This window comes from Coregonus lavaretus, assembly GCF_964263955.1.
Source record: "Coregonus lavaretus genome assembly, chromosome: 18".
NCBI classification, from domain to species: Eukaryota; Metazoa; Chordata; class Actinopteri; order Salmoniformes; family Salmonidae; genus Coregonus; species Coregonus lavaretus.
Window position 1 is genome coordinate 25,788,820 of NC_140005.1, and position 16,490 is coordinate 25,805,309.

Genomic DNA, 16,490 nt, shown 5'->3' on the forward strand with positions numbered 1-16,490 from the left:
TTTCCAAATCATGTCCAATCAATTGAATTTACCACAGGTGGACTCTAATCAAGTTGTAGAAACATCTCAAGGATGATCAATGGAAACAGGATGCACCTGAGCTCAAGTTCGAGTCTCATAGCAAACGGTTTGAATATTTATCATCCTTGAATAAAAACCTGTTTTCACTTTGTCATTATGGGATATTGTGTGTAGATTGATGAGGAAAAAAACGAATTTAATCAATTTTAGAATAAGTCTGTAATGTAACAAAATGTGGAAAAATTCAAGGGGTCTGAATAATTTCCAAATGCACTGTATGTGTGGGTAGAGTCCAGTGAGTGTGCATAGAGTCAGTGCAATAAAGGGTCAATGCAATAACTACTGCTGTAGGCTACACACCTTTTCTATTCATATACACACCATTTATATATACTTATACCACAGAATCTGACCTTGCTCATTCTGATATTGCTCGTTCTGATATGTCTTAATTTCTTACATTTACATTACATTTTAGTCATTTAGCAAACGCTCTTATCCAGAGCGACTTACAGTTAGTGAGTGCATACATTTTTTTAATCTTTTTTTTTTTTTTTTTCATACTGGCCCCCCCGTGGAAATCGAACCCACAACCCTGGCGTTGCAAACGCCATGCTCTACCAACTGAGCTACATCCCTGCTGGCCATTCCCTCCCCTACCCTGGACGACGCTGGGCCAATTGTGCGCCGCCCCATGGGTCTCCCGGTCACGGCCAGCTTCGAACCAGGATCTCTAGTGGCACAGCTAGCACTAGCACTGCGATGCAGTGCCTTAGACCACTGCGCCACTCTTGATATTGTTTAAATCTTTTGGATTATGTGTGTATTGTTATTTTATTGCTAGATTTACTGCACTTCGATAACATCTGAAATCTGTGTATGCGATCAATAAACATTGATTTGATTTAATGTTGTATTAGTTTGTATAGATTAAACAGTTTGATATTACTGTTTCATAGAATTTGAGAGGGAAATGCCATCGAACTCTGGTAAATGTGTCATGCTTACATTACAATAGCACTTCAGATGACTTGATGCAAAGGAGTGAAACGAACGTAGCGTAGGCTCATATCAATAGAATCGAATATAAAAATGAATTCTAAGTATATGTATAGGCTAGTACCGAACGTATTTTGACATTATAACGTTTGCAGAGCTGGACTAATGGGACTTTGAACTGAAGGATCCTGGGCGTCAGAGATCTCATTATATTCATCGTCTCCTCAAGCCAGCTACAGGTTCACCCTAAAGCCTAACCTTAACATTTTAATTTCAACTTCAAGGGGGTCTGTACCTCCCAAGGAAGCCGGATAGCGCGCGCTCCGGAAAAGGCAACGAAGAAGTGGGAGGGGATAAGCAGCTGATCAGATAGCTGCTATGCTAACTAGCTACAACATTGTTCCAAGCAACCTTTCCAGCGTGGCACCTCATGCCATTTCGAAGGAATTAAAACACATTATTCTGCACTCATGTTTTGACTTTCCGCGATGGAGGCTTGACCTCTCCGAATTCCATTGATCAACAACACTTATGAAAACATAATTTACGGATTAAATTATTTTTAATAGCTACGTGTATTTTAATTTTTTAGCTCATTTCCGTACGGGCCCGACAAACACAGTTTGATAGCTAACGTCACAGTAGGTACTGATTGTTCGAGTCTTGGCTCAGAAGTTAGTCGTCCTCGTCCTGAAATGGACACAGGAGTTGTCCCAGAAAAGAAAAGGTACGTTAACCTCTAGTTAAATAGCTAGCCAATGTTTTGTTTATTTTTTCACCAAAATAAATAGATGGCTAGATAGCTTCTGTTTGGTTTGTTAACGTTCGATTTTGAGGCGTTTGCGTAGCTACTACTGTAACTAACTATATAGATAATAAACTAAAGCTAGCCTAGCCAGCTAGATAGAGACAACTGGAGTTTTTGTTAAACATTTCATTTAACGGTAGTTAGCTAGCTAGTAACTAACCAATTTAGCTAGCTAAGCTACATTATGTTTTAATAAGCTAATGTTAACTAACTAGGTTCTTGGCTCCGTAAGTTAGTCAGTACAGTCAAGAGGTCGCAAGATGGATACACTATCACTTAACTAAGGGCTGATTCAATCTGTATCGCTGAAGTTCAGCGCTATGGTGAGATTGAAATGTCAAGGTAATTTCTATACACTACATGGACAGAAGTATGTGGACACTCCATCAAATTAATGGATTCGGCTATTTCAGACACCCGTTGCTGAAAGGTGTATAAAATGGAGCAGACAGCCATGCAATCTCCATAGATAAACATTGGCAGTAGACTGGCCCGTACGGAAGTCTTTCAAAGTGGCACCATCATAGTATGCCTATTTTCCAACAAGTCAGTTCGTCAAATTTCTGCCCTGCTAGAGCTGCCCCGGTATACTGTAAATGCTGTTATTGTGAAATGGAAATGTCTAGGAGTAACAACGGCTCAGCCGGGAAGTCGTAGGCCACACAAGCTCACAGAACGGGACCGCATAGCATGTAAAAATAATCTGTCCTCAGTTGCAACACTCACTACCGACGTCCAAACTGCCTCTGGAAGCAACGTCAGCACAAGATCTGTTCGTCGGGAGCTTCATGAAATGGGTTTCCATGGCCGAGCAGCCGCACACAAGCCTAAGATCACTATGCGCAATGCCAAGCGTCTGCTGGAGTGGTGTAAAGATTGCCGCCATTGGACTCTGGAGCAGTGGAAACACCTTCTATGGAGTGATGAATCACGCTTCATTATCTGGCAGTCCGATGGACTAATCTGGGTTTGGCGGATGCCAGGAGAACGCTACCTGCCCCAATGCTTAGTGCCAACTGTAAAGTTTGGTGGAGGAGGAATAATGGTCTGGGGCTGTTTTTCATGGTTCGGGCTAGGCCCCTTAGTTCCGGTGAAGGGAAATCTTAACGCTACAGCATACAATGACATTCTAGACGATTCTGTGCTTCCAACTTTGTGGCAACAGTTTGGGGAAGGCCCTTTCCTGTTTCAGCATGACAATGCCCCTGTGCACAAAGTGAGGTCCATACAGAAATGGTTTGTCGATTTCAGTGTGGAAGAACTTGACTGGCCTGCACAGAGCCCTGACCTCAACACCATCGAACACATTTGGGATTAATTGTAACACAGACTGCGAGCCAGGCCTAATCGCCCAACATCATTACCCGACCTCACTAATGCTCTTGTGGCTGAATGGAAGAAAGTCCTTGAAGCAATGTTCCAACATCTAGTGGAAATCCTTCCCAGAAGAGTGAAGGCTGTTATAGCAGCAAAGGGGGGGGGGGGGTTAACTCCATGGTTTTGGAATGGGATGTTCGACGAGCACATGTCCACATACTTTTGGCCACGTAGTGTATGCAGCGTTTACAGTGAATGCGGTCTCCAAACGTGGAAACATTGCCTTTAAATTTCCATTGCACTATAGCGCTGAACTTCAGTCATACGGATTGAATCAAGCCCTTACCCTGTTGGCCACCTTGACCTTCTTGACCAAGATGACAAATGTGACATGTTCGACCAAGTTATACACAGGAATGACAGTGAGATCTTATGAGATGCTGATCATGAATGTTTTGAAGTGTTCAAATTTGGCTTTGAGTGTCAAGAATAGGCAAAGCCCAGCTATGGTATACTGAACAAAAATAAATGCAACAATTTCAAAGATTTTACTGAGTTACAGTTCATATAAGGAAATCAGTTAATTGAAATAAATGTATTAGGTCCTAATCTATTGATTTCACATGGGTGGGCCTGGGAGGGCATAGGCCCACCCACTTGGCAGCCAGGCCCTCCCACTGGGGAGCCAGGCCCAGCCAATCACAATGAGTTTTTCCCCACAAAAGGGCTTTATTACAGACAGGAATACTCCTTTGTGTTTACCAGTCTCCACAGATTGCTGTGATCTTATTTCAGTCTAATTTCTTAATCACTGAGAGCCTGACGTCAATGGGAGTTCCAGGCACAAAGTGTGTGTGGCAATTCACTGGGTGAATTTAATTGGCACTTTCTGTGTACATTGGCCAAATGAAGGAAAAAGCCATTACATTGAACAAACCGTCTATTTAAGATAGTTTTTTTGTGCAAGTAGGCCTATGGGTCTTTCATGATCTATGGTCTTTAATATATTTTCTATCATAGGCATAGGACTAGCTTACTTCCTGTTCTGTACTAAACCTGTAGCTACAGGATGGACCTATTTCATGAGTGTCATTTACACAAGAGCATCAACCCATAGCCTGGGGCGGTTGTGTCTGAGATTGATCAATTTGGTTTTGTGAGAAATTTTTCTTGTTAGGCTGCAATACGATTGAGAGATTAGGAATTTGTCACTGTGCTTAATTAAAAATAGGTTAGAATAGTTTGTAAACATTTTGGTTTGCACAGTGCTGTAAAGTACACTTTACAGCCTCAAAGAGGTTATGTAACACAGCAGACGAGACTATGATTTCTGTCACACTGGACGCTAGTGACAGATCACCCCAAACAGTTCCAAGTAAAAGCAGGTCAGTACTTTTTATTAATTCAGTCAGGGATTTGGGTTACAATAAAATTGGCAATGCCTTTGTACAGCACTGAATGTGAGACCTGTCTTTTGATCCATGTCCACCTGTTTGCATGACTGAGCTTTATCCTCAAATGAATTTCTTATAGAATATATTATTATTATTATTATTATAAAACAGGGCAATTAAGTCTAAATAACATTATACAACAAATGTGCTGGTTAGGCCTATGCTATATCTGCAAGCCAAAATGACATGTAGGACGCTGGTAGGCATGCATGTCCATGTGCGTAGAGATGTTATGAAATGGTGGCCTCTCTTAGCCTTTGTTTTCAGCCCATATTTGTGATCCAGAGGAAGGATGAGAATCAAGGCAGTGCCTACCCTGCTTTTAGAGAAAGGGAAAAAACAACCTCCCATCTGTAGTGTCTAAGGCACATCATCGCAGTGCTAACTGTGCCACTAGAGATCCTGGTTCGAATCCAGGCTCTGTCGCAGCCGGCCACGACCGGGAGACTCATGGGCGGCGCACAATTGGCCCAGCGTCGTCCAGGGTAGGGGAGGGAATGGCCGGCAGGGATGTAGCTCAGTTGATAGAGCATGGCGTTTGCAACACCAGGGTTGTGGGTTCGTTTCCCACGGAGGGCCAGTATAAAAATAAAAAAAATATGTATTCACTAACTGTAAGTCGCTCTGGATAAGAGCGTCTGCTAAATGACTAAAATGTAAATGTAAAATGTAGTGTGGAGGGGACGATGCACCATTAAAACTGCAGCAGAAGATTCCTGTATGCTGGACTAGCCTTTGTTTGTACTGCACAGAGTTCACTTTGTAGAATTTGAGCTCCAGCCTAAACCAGCACCTTTCAGGTAGTTTTCCAGACAATTTCTGTCTCTGTGCATAAGCCATACTTGTCTGTCATTTGAATAGATTCCATACCAATACAAAGCACAGAGATACTTTTCTAAATGCTAGGTTAGATTTTCATTTACCTTCATGTGGCAGATTTCCACAGGTGAAGACCTAGATACTCAGATTTTTATCTGCCTCGCTTAGCAGCAGTGGTTGGTTGGAAGATATCGCTCTGGGCTATGGCCAGTGGCCAGGAGTCTGTAGCAGGGGCCCGGAGGGTGAGAAGTGTGTTGATGCTATGCAGAACTGGTTGTATAACACAGAGGATCAGCTTTCAAAGAGGCAAACAGTCAGGGCCTGATGTGGTCTGGGAGAGCTGACGTAGGATAGTGTAAATCAGGGTTCCCCAACTGGCGGCCTGCGGGCAGAATTTGGCCTGTGGGTGGTTTTATTTGTCCCCCCCAAGCTTTCTCAGCAAAAAATAATAATAATTCATATGTATTGTTGGACATGTGAAAACACCAGGAAATCAGCTCCAAGTGATTTTAATTTAAGAAATCTGTTCCGAAGTATTCTCACACATAATAGAGGGAAACTTGATTGTATACAAATGTAAGCAAGGTTTGAAACGATTGTTTTAGTCAAACATTACTGTTTGGGCATCTTGCGGTCAATTTGGAGTCTACAGAATATTTGTAATTATGTTCCGGCCCCCCGACCATCCGCTGTAGAAAAAAATCGGCCCGCGGCTGAATCTAGTTGATGATCCCAGGTGTAAATATTTGTCCCCCGCTGACTGAGCTCCTGACCTGCACAGTCAGTCTGTCAGCTTGATAGAGGCACAGACAGACTGATTGACTTCTACCTACTGCCAGCCTGCCTGTCTGTTAGTTTGACTTCAGGCTGAGGGAATGCATGAGTTGGTCTCATCCAGGGTTTCCGTTAGCCAGTAATAGCTGTCTTTTGTCAGATTTTTTTAAATAAATAAATAGAATATCCTATGAATAAAATTGGTGCCGGCCAATTATCCGGGAGAAAGAAAACATCCCATTGCGAAATAATGCTTTTTAGCATATTAATTGACGGAAATACCAGTCGATGGAAATACATTTGACTGGTCATGCTTATCGGGAAATAGGTTAATTTGCGTAATTTAGTGGATTTAAATTGGTGCGTGGGTACAGTATATTCGTTATGTATCTTATTTATTACTTACAGCATACAGATACAGAGCCTTGGAGCGTAAAATCTGTCAGGGAGCGCAAGCTGCTGCCACAGCATCTCAACAGAAAATGCATAGGCAATGGAAGGCAGGCTTCATCAGCGCGTCACACCACTTTGCAATGAGCTAGAGGCAGTATGCATTTTGAAAACATATACTTAATTGTTTGGTGCCAGGTTTCCTCCAGACGTGACGATTGGCATTCAGGCCAAAGAGTTCAATCTTGGTTTCATCAGACCAGAGAATCTTGTTTCTCATGGTCTGAGAGTCCTTTAGGTGCCTTTTGGCAAACTCCAAGCGGGCTGTCATGTGCCTTTTATTAAGGAGTGGCTTCTGTTTGGCCACTCTACCATAAAGGCCTGATTGGTGGAGTGCTGCAGAGATGGTTGTCTTTCTGGAAGGTTCTCCCATCTCCACAGAGGAGCTCTGGAGCTCTGTCAGAGTGACAATCGGGTTCTTGGTCACCTCCCTGACCAAGTCCCTTCTCCCCCGATTGCTCAGTTTTGGCTGGGTGGACAGCTCTAGGAAGAGTCTTGGTGGTTCCAAACTTCTTCCATTTAAGAATGATGGAGGCCACTGTGTTCTTGGGGACCTTCAATGCTGCAGACATGTTTTGGTATCCTTCCCCATATCTGTACCTCAATACAATCCTGTCTCTGAGCTCTACGGACAATTCCTTCGACCTCATGGCTTGGTTTAAAGCTGACATGCACTGTCAACTGTGGGACCTTATCTAGACAGGTGTGTGCATTTCCAAATCATGTCCAATCAATTGAATTTACCACAGGTGGACTCCAATCAAGTTGTAGAAACATCTCAAGGATGATCAATGGAAACAGGATGCACCTGAGCTCAATTTCGAGTCTCATAGCAAAGGGTCTGAATACTTATGTAAATTGTGTGTAGATTGCTGAGGATTTTTAGTTATTTAATCAAGGCTGTAACGTAACAAAATGTGGGAAAAGTCAAGGGGTCTGGATACTTTCCGAAGGCATTTGCTAAAACTTCTAAATCTGTTTTCACTTTGTCATTATTGGGTATTGTGTGTAGATTGAGATAATTTAAATAAATATATTTTTTTAGAATAAGACTGTAACGTAATAAAAAGGGAAGGGCTCTGAATGCACTGTATGTAGTATTTTTTTTATTTTTTTTAATGTATGCACTCACTAACTGTAAGTCGCTCTGGATAAGAGCGTCTGCTAAATGACTAAAATGTAAAAATGTAGCCTGTCCCCAGGGCACCAAGCAGGCAGAGGGGAGAGAGTACTTGCACATCACACACAACCTAGCCCCTTCTCCCAGCCAATCACTCCATGGGGGATCACTGTGCTTCCTTTGGTTCGCATTCAATAAGATGGCAGACTGAGCTAGCGTATGTAAATGAGCCTGCTATGGCGAGACAGCTGGACTGAGTGCTTGTTGCAGGCCCTGCAGCCTTCCCCACTGTGTCTGGCCAATGGCTGAGTGAGCAGTGCACAGAGTAGAGCAGGCAGACACAACAACGATGCAAGCCCTGGTGGTGTGTGTGTTTGGTCTGGACCCGGACTCTGACTTGCCTCTTGTTGATTGGCCTGTCTCCCACAGCAGGGTGAGCTCGGACCGGAGGAAGGAGAAGTCCCGGGATGCGGCGCGATGCAGGAGGAGTAAGGAGTCGGAGGTGTTTTATGAGCTGGCCCAGGAGCTGCCCCTGCCCCACAGCGTCACCTCCAACCTGGACAAGGCCTCCATCATGAGACTGGCCATCAGCTACCTGCACATGAGGAATCTGCTGAGCACAGGTCAGTACCCCGGGGGAAGGAGGGGGAGGATATATAGGTTTGTAGTGTCCAAATTGGTCCAAAGTACCATGGAGGTTAAGGGGTAGGGGTAAGAAGGAGAGAGGTGGTGAAGAGGTGAGCAGCCTTTGTTTGCCAGGGCAGCTCTGGGAGATCTATAAACTTGCAGACAGGAGGATATAGATCCCTTTGTGGTCCTGCCCCTGGATGTCGCAGTGCCCTGCCTCACAAGCATGTGTGTTGGCTAGTAATCATATATCCTGCTTTTCTCATGTCCCGGTCGCCACACCCCCTTCCGCTACCTCCCTCTTACCCCCCCTCTCTAGATGATAAGGAGGAGCAGGAGGAGAGTGAGTTGGACTCCCAGCTGAATGGCTCCTATCTGAAGGCTCTGGAGGGCTTCCTCGTGGTGCTGTCTGAGGACGGGGACATGGTCTATCTCTCTGAGAATGTCAACAAGTGCTTGGGTCTAGCACAGGTAGGTTTTCTACTCCATTAGTCAGAAACAACTGACTAAGACTGATAAAGAATGCAGATCTTTTTGGTGTTCTTCCCTTGGCTTGAATATGTTGTATGTTTCTGAACGTCCTTCCTCTCTGTCCATGTGCAGATTGACCTGACAGGACTTAGTGTGTTTGAGTACACACACCCCTGTGACCACGAGGAGCTGAGGGAGATGCTGGTACACAGAACAGGTGAGACGCACCCCTATGAAAACACACAAACTAAAGGTTTCTACTGAAAATAGACTCTGCTACACACAGCGCTCTGGAATATCAGTGTAACAAGTAGTGTGGGGCTGAAGTTAGCAGCTCGGAGCAAAACAAAGTCAGAACCAGTTATCAATTCCCACTCCATCCCTGAGGTCAGAGTGATTAGTTGGCTGCATTCTTCCCATGGCATTCACTCTGCTTCACTGGTACACTGCTACATTCCTTTTTGCACATCATACCAACACTAAATGTAATTTTCTATTTCTTAACCTCAGTCTCACCTTCTCTCTTTTCTCCTCTGCCTGTTCAGGGACCTCTAAAAAGTCCAAGGAACCAAACACAGAACGTAGCTTCTTCTTGCGGATGAAATGTACCCTCACCAGCAGGGGGCGCACTGTCAATGTCAAATCAGCCACCTGGAAGGTTCTTCACTGCTCAGGCCATGTGCGGCTCCATGAAGCCCCAGCTGAGCAGAGCCCCGGTGGGCACAAGGAGCCATCCGTCCCCTACCTGGTGCTGGTCTGTGAGCCCATCCCCCACCCCTCCAACATCGAAGCACCGCTGGACACAAAGACCTTCCTCAGCCGCCACACACTGGACATGAAGTTCACCTTCTGTGACGAGAGGTGTGACTGAGACCTACCACTCCACTGCCTGCAGCACCAGCATAGATAATGTAGTAGAAGTATACTGAATGTAGCACAAATATTTTCTCCATATCAGGGATATTGCTATAAGAATATATGTTGCGTTATATTTTTTCCCAGAAAAGTAAAACGACTTGTTATTGACACAAAAATATGTGATAAAAGAATAGGTAGCTCCTGAATGTAGTGCCACAGAGCCACCTGGTGTCCAATAGGTTGAATGGCACTCCAGTAAAAAGTAGGATTAACCTGTCCCATATCTGTGTTGTCCAGGATCACTGAGCTGATGGGCTATGATCCAGAGGACCTGTTAAATCGCTCTGTGTATGAGTACTACCATGCCCTGGACTCAGACCACCTCATGAAGACCCATCACAACTGTAAGTATCCCTACCAAAACATGACAATGCAAAGATATTCCCCCTTAAAGCAGACACATAATCTGGAAATGTCCAATGTTGGCAATAGGCTTTAGTACATAATACAATGTTTAAGTACTAGGTAGCTACTAGCAGTCTCTTTTTTTCTCATCCTTTTTTCTCACCCTCTTCTTCTTTCTTCGTCTCCAGTGTTTGCGAAGGGCCAGGTGAGCACAGGCCAGTACCGCATGCTGGCTAAGAGAGGAGGCTTTGTGTGGGTGGAGACTCAGGCCACTGTTATCTACAACAGCAAGAACTCCCAGCCCCAGTGTGTTGTGTGTGTCAACTATGTGCTCAGGTATAGTCATGGACCACACAGTGTTTTTTTAAAGAGGCTAGTTTGATCAGGGGGTTAAACTGTCTGGGGGACTGACTCACTGGGTTTTGACTAAACCAATCAATCTGATTTTCACTTTGTAAGCGGGAGTAATACATTAATATGTAACTGTTTTTGTCTCCCTCCTGCTACAGTGGCATTGAGGAGGAGAAGATGGTGCTGTCTCTGGAGCAGACGGAGGACATGAGTCCTGTGAAGAAGGAGCTGGAAGAGGAGGAGGAGAGCTCTGAGGCAGAGGTGTCCCCTGTGCTCCTGATGGAGGAGAAGAGCCCAGAGCTGGATGTGATCAAGCTGTTCACCCAGGCGATGGAGGCCCAGCCCCTGGCCAGTCTGTATGACAGACTGAAGGAGGAACCAGAGGCCCTCACCCTTCTGGCCCCGGCCGCTGGAGACACCATCATCTCCCTGGACTTCAGCTGCCCCGGTCAGTACCCTGCCCTGCCTGAAGCGTTGTGTGATGGTTACTTTTGAATGGAAAATGAACAGGATAATTAGTGCTAGAACTCACACTTTACTGGTCCCAACCCAAACTCTTTCTGACCCCCTCTTTCCTGTCCCTGCAGACTCTGACATCCTGCTGAAGGAGGTGCCTATCTACAAGGATGTGATGCTGCCCTCCACCAGTGACAAGCTGGCCCTGCCTCTCTCTCTGCTGCCCCCCAGTGATCAGCCCCTGGTCCCCAGCACCTCAGTGGACACCAAGGCTGGTCCAGACTCCTCCAGCACCCCAGGCAGCCACAGCTTCACTGAGGTGAGCAGAGATATCACGTCCAGACAGACACCTTTTAAAACTGCCTATCAGGAAATCAATGGAAAGTTTATGTCAAAAATACTTCTGTCCTCAAATACTAGTCTTTAACCAATGTAATGTTCTCTGCAGCCTGACAGCCCACTGGACTTTTGTTTCCCAATGGAGTCTGACATCAGTGCTGCGTTTAAACTGGACATGGTGGAAAGACTGTTTGCCATCGACACAGGGCCCAAGACTCCTTTCACCTCACAGGTACGGTTCCTATCTATGGTAAGACATTCTAAACTCAGGATTAGGAAGGTGTTCTTAATGTTTTGTACACTCAGTGTATGACGTGAATGTGAGTTTTAATTATTTGGTTAATCTTATGCATATGGTCACTTACGGACCATAATGGATATGGACCCACCCCCATCATCTCAGTACAATAGTAAACCTGAATGAAACACGAGAATCAAACCACTCTCACTTGAGTATCTTTCCTAGTTATTTTCAGATCTAATTGAGCAATTTTGTAGCTTTGTCAACTGTGTGTTTTCTATACCTGTTTGCTCCTCTGCCTGTAGGCTTTACAGACACTCCCCACCCTTTTTCTGCAACCCTTCTAATTTAGTGTACCATGCGCGCACAACATGTGGAATTCCTGGTCTCTGGCAGCGTTTGGAACTGCTGATCTGCGGTCAAGAACACAGTTCATCTCAGCTTATGCTGCCCTTCGGTCCCTTGACTTTTTAGCCCTGACAGAGACATGGATCACCCCAGAGAACACTACTACTCCAGCTGCTCTCTCTTCATCTGATTACGTTTTCTCTCCTAGTCCAAGAGCATCTGGTCGTCGTGGTGGTGGCACAGGGCTACTCATTTCTCCACTCACCTGTCCATCTCCTCATTTGAAATCCATGCTGTCACTTGTCCACTCAAGCTTGATAAACTAATTTCCTGACGATGGCTCACCGCTCTTCGTATTTGCCGACTTCAACCTCCCGACGTCAGCCTTTGATTAATTTATTTCAAACTGTTTCTTTCCCCTCCTTGCCTCTTTTGACCTCACCCTTTCCCAGTCCCCTCCCACTCACAAGGCAGGTGACATCATCTTTACTAGAGGCTATTCACCTACTAATCTCACTGCAACCCCCCTCCAGGTCTCTGATCACTACTTTGTTTCCTTTTCTGGCTCCCTCTCCTCCAACCCTAGCCAGTCAGCCCCTACCCAGATGTTCATGCGCAGTTGCAATATTCAGTGTCTTTCCCATTACTCTCCTCTTCTATCCTCTCACCCTTCTGCTAAATCATTCTCCCTCCTGATTCTGCCTCTTCGACCCTACTCTTCTCCCTTTCCGCAGCCTATGACTCGACTCGCACTGTCCCCTTTCCTCCCGGCCGGCTCGGCCCACCCATCCTGCTCCGTGGCTGAGTGACTCCTTGCGAACTTACAGAACAGGGCTGTGGGCAGTTGAGCGAAAATGGAGGAAAACTAAACTTCTGGAGGACCTATCATCCTTTCACTCCCTCCCCTCTACCTTCTCTTGCTCTGTATCTGCTGCTAAAGCCACTTTCTATGACTGTAAATTTCAAGCTTATGCCTTTAACCCTAGGAAACTCTTTTCCACCTTCTCCTCCCTCTCTGCAGACGACTTTGTCAACCACTTTGAAAAGAAGGTTGACAACATCCGCTCTTCATTCACTCAGCCTATTGAGTCCCCTGGTCCTACTCACACACAACTACCCTACGCCTTGACCCCTTTCTCCACTCTCTCTCCAGATGAAATCCTGCGACTAGTGAGGTCTAGCCGCCCAACCACCTGCCCGCTCAATCCCATCCCCTCCTCCCTTCTCCAGACCATCTCTGGAGACCTCCTATTCCTCATTTCCCTCATCAACTCATCCCTGACCTTCAAAATGGCCAGAGTCGCTCCCCTCCTCAAGAAACCAACACTAAATCCTTCTGACGTCAAAAACTACAGACCTGCATCCCTTTTTTTATTTATTTCCAAAACACTTGAGCGTTCCGGCTCTGACCAACTCTCTCGCTGTCTTTCTCAGAATGATCTTCTTGACCCTAACCAGTCAGGCTTGAAGACGGGTCACTCAACCGAGACTGTTCTTCTGTGTCAAGGAGGCTCTCCTCACTGCCAAGCTGACTCTCTCCTCTGTTGTCATCCTCCTAGATCTATCCGCTGCCTTCGACACGTGAACCATCAGATCCTCCTCTCCCCCCTCTCAGGGCTGGGCGTCTCAGGCTCTGCACACTCTTGGATTGCATCCTACCTGGCAGGCGGCTCCTACCAGGTGACGTGGAGAGGATCTGTGTCTGCACCACGTACTCTCACTACTGGTGTCCCCCAGGGCTCGGTTCTAGGCCCTCTTCTCTCTATACACCAAGTCACTTAGCTCTGTCATATCCTCACATATGGTCTCATATCATTGCTATTCGGATGACATTCAACTATTTTTCTCCTTCCCACCCCTTCTGACACCCAGGTGTTGACACACATCTCTGCGTGCCTGGCAGATATCTCAGCTTGGATGTGGGCCCACCACCTCAAGCTCAACCACGACAAGACGGAGCTGCTCTTCCTCCCGGGGAAGGCCAAGACCTCTCCATCACGTTTGAAAACTCCACAGTGTCCCCCTTCGAGAGTGCAAAGAACGTTGGCGTGACCCTGGACAACACCCTGTCGTTTTCATCAAACGTCAAAGCAGTGACTCACTCCTGCAGGTTCATGCTCTACAACATCCGTGGAGTACGACCCTACCTCACACAGGAAGCGGCGCAGGTCCAAATCCAGGTACTTGTCATCTCCAGTGTGGACTCTTACAACTCGCTGTTGACTGGGCTCCCCGCTTGTATCATCAAACCCCTGCAACTTATCCAGAATGCTGCAGCCCGCCTGGTGTTCAACCTTCCCAGGTTCTCCCATGCGCCTCTGCTCCTCCAGTTGAAGCTCACATCCACTACAAGACCATGGTACTTGCCTGCGGAGCAGGAAGAGGAACTGCCCCTCCATACCTTCAGGCTATGCTGAAACCTTAAACCAGGGTTCCCCAACTGGAGGCCCGTGGGCAGATGATCCCTGCCCTACACCCCAACCCAAGCACTCCGTTCTGCCACCTCTGATTCCCCCCCCCCCCCCCCGGATAAAAGCTTCTGCTAAATGACTACAATGTCAATGTAAATCAGCTGGTATGAGGAAGAGCTATAACTGATTCAGGGAAAAGCGTATCTAATATGTGCTTGTTTCCCCCTCTAGGCCATGGAGGACCTGGACCTGGAGATGTTGGCTCCATACATCCCCATGGATGATGACTTCCAGCTGCGCACCCTGTCCCCAGAGGAGCCCCTGTCTTGTGGCCCAGCCCAACCCCTAGAGAGCTCTTCTCTATGCTCTTCTGTTCACCTCACCCAGGAGGTCCACAGCTACCCTGGCTCCCCCTTCATTGCCCCAGGCAGCCGGACAGCTTCCCCAGCCCTGGCAGCCCCGGAGCCAGCAGATAGCCCTCGCCCTGCTTCCTTACTTACCAAGACGTAAGCCCCCACACACACAAACAGACACACTCCCTCAAACTGAGCCTCTCCTCAAAACCAAAACACTGTGCTGACATGGTGTGCGACTGACTTTCTGTGCTTCAGGGTGCCTCAAATGGACAGGGAAATCTCCCTTAGGACACTGGCCTCCCAGAATCCACAGCGCAAGAGGAAGATGTCTCTGTCTCAGGCTGTCGGAATAGTAAGTGTATAGGATCAAAGTTTTAAACGTTTTTATATCAATTCATTATGTGTAAAATGTTTACATTTTAGCTGAGATATTTTGTGTTCAAAAACATTTTGGCTCATGAGTGCTAATTTGAATCTGTGTTTTTCCCAGGGGGGATTGCTCCAGGACCGTCCTGAGCCAGGTAAAAAGCTCAAGGTGTCTGAGCTGGGCCACGCTGATGCTGCCTCCAACAGGACTATACTGCTCCTGCCTACAGGTAGTTTGTCCTGGAACATAAAACTGCCAAGGCCGGTATTACGCTTCTGCGTGTTTTACATGAAACAATGACACTAATGACCGGTATATTCTCTTGCTTCTCTTAGACCTGGCAAGCCGTCTGCTTGGCATCTCCTCAGAGGGCAGCGGCTCGCCCTTCACCCTTCCACAGCTGACCAGGTATGACTGTGAGGTCAACGCCCCCGTGGTGGGTCGCCAGCTCCTGCTGCAGGGCGAGGAGCTGCTGCGTGCCTTGGACCAAGTCAACTGAGTCAACGCTTAGCCTGCCCCCTGCTGGACCAGACCAGACACTACAACCTCCTCACGCTCTCTGTCCCCACTCGCTGCCCCTTTATTTGTCTCTCTCTGTATCAGTGATCTTATATCAGTGATCTTATAGTTTGGCTGCTGTCTGCATCCACCAAGTGATATCTGCAGCATTAGAGTTGGTGTAGGGGATGTTGTAGTGTTTGCAGGTAGAGGCACCTAATTGTTTCTTTCTCTGGAGTCTCTCAGACAGCACACATATGGCGCCTCCATGGACGGCTCTGTTGTATCAGGTCTCCATGGAAACCCGGCGGCGCTACTGCCAGCAGTGTATTGTAAGCTTCAGTCGCACAATTTATATTTTCTTAAAAATAAGAGATTACCAGCAATATATGTTAAGCCTTTTAAAAAGTAGTTTTAATGGAATTTCAACCATTTTTATTTTTATTTTCCTATGCATTCGTATGTCGTATATAACAATAGTATTTGGTCCAGAAGGTATTTTTGAATGTTATATCCCCATTACTGGTTACCAGTATTTTAGGCTAATGCATTAAATATGTAGTCATTCAGTACTTGTCACTTTATTCCTTTACTACTGTAAGTGTATGTTTGTTACTGTGCATAGACCAGGGGAACATTCAGAAATGGCTTTAAAGCCTTGTCATGAATAATAAATACATGTGAGCGGTATAATTTGCTCTAAATCCAATGTTAGTTTTTAATCATGGAGGATTGGTCCCTCAGTTTGATCATGTAATCAATTCATTTTTAGTCGACCATCTCAAATGGTTTATTTAGATTGAAGTAACATGTACTTCTTTAGTCTTTAGCACCATCATATGATCATATTTTACCAGTATAATTATCTCATCATTAGTAGCAAGTGTTACTCTTTCATACCTTTTTTGTCTGTTTTATGGCATTGGTCCACACTGCAGTTTTGGGTCTCTTTCATGCTTCCTGTTGCTGTCTAACATAAAATTGCTCCCAAAAAATAATT

At 45.9% G+C, this 16,490-nt stretch overlaps 1 protein-coding gene across 2 annotated transcripts; it reads left to right on the top strand.

The window, feature by feature from the left end:
* The first annotated feature begins 1,413 nt into the window (after positions 1–1,413).
* LOC311146115 (hypoxia-inducible factor 1-alpha) lies at positions 1,414–16,488 on the top strand. 2 transcript variants are annotated; one of them, XM_084182585.1, is made up of 14 exons: positions 1,414–1,747; positions 8,192–8,385; positions 8,709–8,860; positions 8,993–9,077; positions 9,406–9,721; positions 10,016–10,122; positions 10,312–10,459; positions 10,633–10,922; positions 11,062–11,249; positions 11,379–11,501; positions 14,501–14,775; positions 14,881–14,977; positions 15,116–15,221; positions 15,328–16,488. In XM_084182585.1, the coding sequence occupies exons 1-14, from the start codon at positions 1,716–1,718 to the stop codon at positions 15,489–15,491; spliced, it is 2,277 nt and encodes a 758-aa protein (XP_084038711.1). In that variant the 5' UTR covers positions 1,414–1,715; the 3' UTR covers positions 15,492–16,488. The 2 variants fall into 2 exon arrangements, with proteins under 2 accessions (XP_084038711.1, XP_084038710.1); XM_084182584.1 differs by having other exon boundaries at positions 1,417–1,747; positions 11,379–11,519.
* The last annotated feature ends 2 nt before the right edge of the window (positions 16,489–16,490 follow it).

Excerpts from the sequence above, each read along its gene's own strand:
- LOC311146115 (XM_084182584.1), top strand. The coding sequence starts at position 1,716 with ATGGACACAGGAGTTGTCCCAGAAAAGAAAAG. Across the intron at positions 11,250-11,378 it reads GCAGCCACAGCTTCACTGAG|CCTGACAGCCCACTGGACTT; the intron begins GTGAGCAGAGAT and ends TGTTCTCTGCAG. Across the intron at positions 15,222-15,327 it reads TATACTGCTCCTGCCTACAG|ACCTGGCAAGCCGTCTGCTT; the intron begins GTAGTTTGTCCT and ends TGCTTCTCTTAG.